Source organism: Microtus ochrogaster, linkage group LG8 (assembly GCF_000317375.1).
Source record: "Microtus ochrogaster isolate Prairie Vole_2 linkage group LG8, MicOch1.0, whole genome shotgun sequence".
NCBI lineage: Eukaryota > Metazoa > Chordata > Mammalia > Rodentia > Cricetidae > Microtus > Microtus ochrogaster.
The window spans coordinates 384,333-388,502 of record NC_022033.1 but is presented as its reverse complement, the minus strand read 5'-3'; the positions used below and the strand labels follow the sequence as shown (position 1 = coordinate 388,502).

The 4,170-nt window shown below is 50.2% G+C and overlaps 1 protein-coding gene across 1 annotated transcript; it reads left to right on the top strand.

Annotated features, from left to right (window-relative positions):
• The first annotated feature begins 2,115 nt into the window (after positions 1 to 2,115).
• Abhd16b (abhydrolase domain containing 16B) lies at positions 2,116 to 3,537 on the top strand. Its single transcript, XM_005362686.2, has one exon. The coding sequence runs from the start codon at positions 2,116 to 2,118 to the stop codon at positions 3,535 to 3,537; it is 1,422 nt and encodes a 473-aa protein (XP_005362743.1).
• The last annotated feature ends 633 nt before the right edge of the window (positions 3,538 to 4,170 follow it).

The window sequence follows — 4,170 nt, the reverse complement described above, 5'->3', positions numbered from 1 at the left end:
CTCGAACTCACAGAGATCCGCCTGCCTCTGCCTCCCGAGTGCTGGGATTAAAGGCGTGCGCCACCACCGCCCGGCCACCATATCAATCTTATAAAACAAAAAGTTTTATTAAAAAATAATTTACTTAAGGGCTGACATGAAGGCTCCTAAGGTACAGGTGCTTGCTGCTAAATTTGACAATCTGAGTTCAATCCCCAGGACATAGATGGTAGAAAAAGGGCACCAATGTCTATGAATTGTCTGATGATGGAGTAACATGTGCATGTCCCAAAACATACAAACACACAATAAATAAATTTTTAAAAATGTGTTTAATGCATCTAATATACTGAGCACCATAGTGTTGTCCAGCCTATTTTAAGTATACTCGGAACACTTATATGAGCCAATAGCTGGGCAAAATCATTGAACAGAAAGTCTACTTTTACAAAGAAGTGTTGACTACCTCATGTATTTTAGTAAATACTGTCCTGAAAGTAATGTCATGGGGACCACAGCTAGAACCCCAGCACTCACACCTGAGACAGGAGGACTGTGACTTGAAGCTAGCTGGAATTACACATTGAGACCCTATCTCAAAAACACACACAAACACAGACACGCCCACACCCACAGAGAGAGAGACACATACAATTTTGTTGTTTAAGTTGAACTTTGAGAGGATATTAGGCGTTTTATCTGTGTTTGGCATAGGGATGGGAATTTTATTGATAGTTCTACTCCTCTGTTTTATGAACAACGACATTCCTCAGCTGAATCCTGAAGCTATGGAGTTGCCTTGGGCGGTCAGTGCCTTAATTCAAAAGTAGAACAGGAGAGCAGAGAATGGTCGCTTAGGCCAGAAAACGACTGTCCTTAAAAGCCTGAGGTCTCTCAAGGAGTCCTGGCTCCTGGGCTCAGAGGATCTGACTGAATTTCTGTGCTTTTTGCATTTGTCTGCTAAGAGTTCCTGAGCACTGCGGTATGCTCTCCCCAGCTCAATCTGACCCTCAGGTGGGTTGGCCACCTTCAGTGCAGGAGAAAAAGGGGAACTCACCCACAAGAACCCTCTAGAAAAGAGGAAGTCACAGTTTGTGGGTTGGTTCAAGTGGGAGAGAGATGCTTAACCTGGGGTTGAAAAAGAGGAACCACAGCTAGGCAGGACCCACCTGGAGGTGATGGCTGCTGTTGGCCCAATGAAAGGAGGATTCAGAAAAGGTGTGTGTGGTGAGTGTGTGTGTGTGTGTGTGAGTGTGTAGATGAGTGTCTGAGTGTGTGTGTATATATGAGTGTGTGTATGTATGTGTGTATTTGTGTGTGTGTATGTATGTGTGTATGTATGTGTATGTGTTTATATGAGTGTGTGTATGTGTGTGTGTGTATGTATGTATGTATGAGTGTTTGTGTATGTGTATGTGTGTGTGTGTATGTGTGAGTGAGTGTATGTGTGTTGTGGGAAGATGTTCCTAGTCCACCCTCAGCTCCTTCCAGGGAAGGTAAGTGTGGAGCTGCAGGCGTAAGACTATGAGAAAACACACCTAACTCCAATGGCAGCTCTGTTCTAACCTAGATATTTGCAGGGAAATGTAAACCAACGAACCTCAAAGTCTAAGGAGGGGTTAAGAGTGTGTTACCCACGAGAAGTTTGGCCCAGGTGTGGGAAATCCCTTTTGCTTAATTCTCTCTTCCCCTCAAAAGGAAGAAGTCAAGGCTGTTCATTTCTAGCCTTTTTGGTTTCCTATCTTCAGGGGAGGAGGCAGGAGAAGCTAAAGGTGCTAGAAACATGGTAGGCAGCTCCTGTGAGGTCTTAAGGTTTTGTCCCAGGGTTTGGAACAGAACCTGAGATACACCAAGCCTTAAAACCCTTTATGAGCCCATTACCCGAGTGTCACTTTCCCCAGCAACAATGACTCACAAAACTGAGAGTGATACAGATTTCCCTTAGCCCTGGAAGGCACAGGTCACAATGGCCATTGGAGCTAACCAAGAGGAGTAATGCCAACAGAAAGCCGTGCTTGGTGCCTGCTCCCGCAGCCGCCGGCTGGGCCCGGCCTGCGTCTCCTGCTGTTATTTCACTACCTGGACTGGGTCTTCTGGCCTTGGGGCTAGCAGGAACAGGGCAGAGCTTCACTGCCCATGTGTGTCATCTGCTTTGTGAAGGCACTAGTGCACGTGTTCAAGATCTACTTGACAGCGAACTACACTTACAATTTCCGCGGCTGGCCGGTGGACTTCCGCTGGGATGACGTGCGTGCCTCCGGCTCTGGCAGCAGTCATCGAGCCTTGACATGTGCTGCAGCTGCAGCAGGTGTGTGGCTGCTACGTGATGCAGCACTGGGCGCGGACGCACTCACAAGGTCTCCACGTGGGGCTCGGAGCCAAGCACAGTGCCTCCTTCAGCAGATCCGTGAGCTGCCCAGCCAACTCGCCAGCTATGCGCTGGCCCACTCCCTGGGCCGCTGGCTTGTATACCCTGGATCTATGTTTTTGATGACGCGCGCGCTATTGCCTCTACTGCAGCATGGCCAAGAACGCCTAGTGGAGCGCTACCGTGGGCGGCGTGCCAAGCTGGTGGCTTGCGATGGCAATGAGATTGACACGATGTTCATGGATCGTCGCAAGCATCCAGGCAGCCATGGCCGTGGCCTGCGACTGGTTATATGTTGTGAAGGCAATGCTGGCTTCTATGAGATGGGCTGTCTGTCTGCACCTCTGGAGGCTGGATACTCAGTGTTAGGTTGGAACCACCCTGGTTTCGGGGGCAGCACAGGAGCACCTTTTCCTCAACATGATGCAAATGCAATGGATGTGGTCATCAAGTATGCATTGCACCGCCTGAACTTCCCGCCAGCACATGTCGTGGTTTATGGCTGGTCTATTGGAGGCTTCACAGCCACCTGGGCCGCTATGACTTACCCAGAACTAGGTGCACTAGTGTTGGATGCCACCTTTGATGATCTGGTGCCACTAGCGCTGAAGGTCATGCCCCACAGTTGGAAGGGGTTGGTGGTACGCACTGTAAGGGAGCACTTCAATCTCAATGTTGCTGAGCAGTTATGCTGCTACCCAGGCCCAGTTCTGTTGCTCAGACGCACCCAAGATGATGTTGTCAGCACCTCGAACCATGTAGCTACTCTGCCATCCTGTCCAGGGGAGGGCGATGTGGAAGGTAACCGTGGCAATGAGCTGCTCTTGCGCCTGCTACAGCACCGATACCCGTCTGTGATGGCCCGCGAGGGCAGCACGGTGGTAACCCGTTGGCTGCGCACCAGCAACTTGGCTCAAGAAGCTGCATTCTATGCGCGCTACCGCGTTGATGAGGAGTGGTGCTTGGCAATGCTGCGTTCTTATCGTGAGCGCCGCCAGGAGGAGGTGGATGATGCTGAGGCCTGGGGGCCACACGGACCTACTTTCCCCTGGCTTGTGGGTCAAGGCCTGAGTGCCCGGCGGCGCCGGCAGTTTGCACTGTTCCTAGCACGCAAGCACCTCAAAAACTTGGAGGCAACACACTGCAGCCCACTGGAGCCTGAGGACTTTCAATTGCCCTGGGGACTGTAGCTATTGTTTATGGGACTCACGAATTTGGGCAGTTTACACCTTTCAGCTCCCATCAACTGTTCCTCTCCTTACACCCCTACAGAAAAGCTGGCCCGACTGGGGATTTTGGTGTCTGAGAGAGTGGGCAAGTATATGTTGGACTGTACTTGTCTTCACTTTTTTCTGTTCTCCGCCACTTCTCTCCTTTCTCTTCCTCCCACACATGAATGCCTGTGTCTGGTTCTTGAAGGAATGTAAAGGTGAAACCTGACCCAATTTTTGGTAATGTGATGTCTGATAGTGGGAGGCCAGGGAGGCTGTGGGGCTACAGGAGGTGCCTTTCACATGGCTTGGACTGCAGGGTAGCTCCTGAGAAGAGGACGCCAACCAAATATTCAAGTAGTTCCTAGTGAAAGGAAAATACTAGCTGGGCGGTGGTGGCACACGCCTTTAATCCCAGCACTCAAGAGACAGAGGCAGGCAGATCCCTGTGAGTTTCAGGGCCAGTCCGCTCTACAGAATGAGTTCCAGGCCAGCTGAAGCTAAACAGAGAAACCCTATTTGTAAAAGTGAAAGAGAGAGAGAGAGAGAGAGAGAGAGAGAGAGAGAGAGAGAGAGAAGAAAAAAGAAAAGAAAGTAAAACGGAAGAGGGGA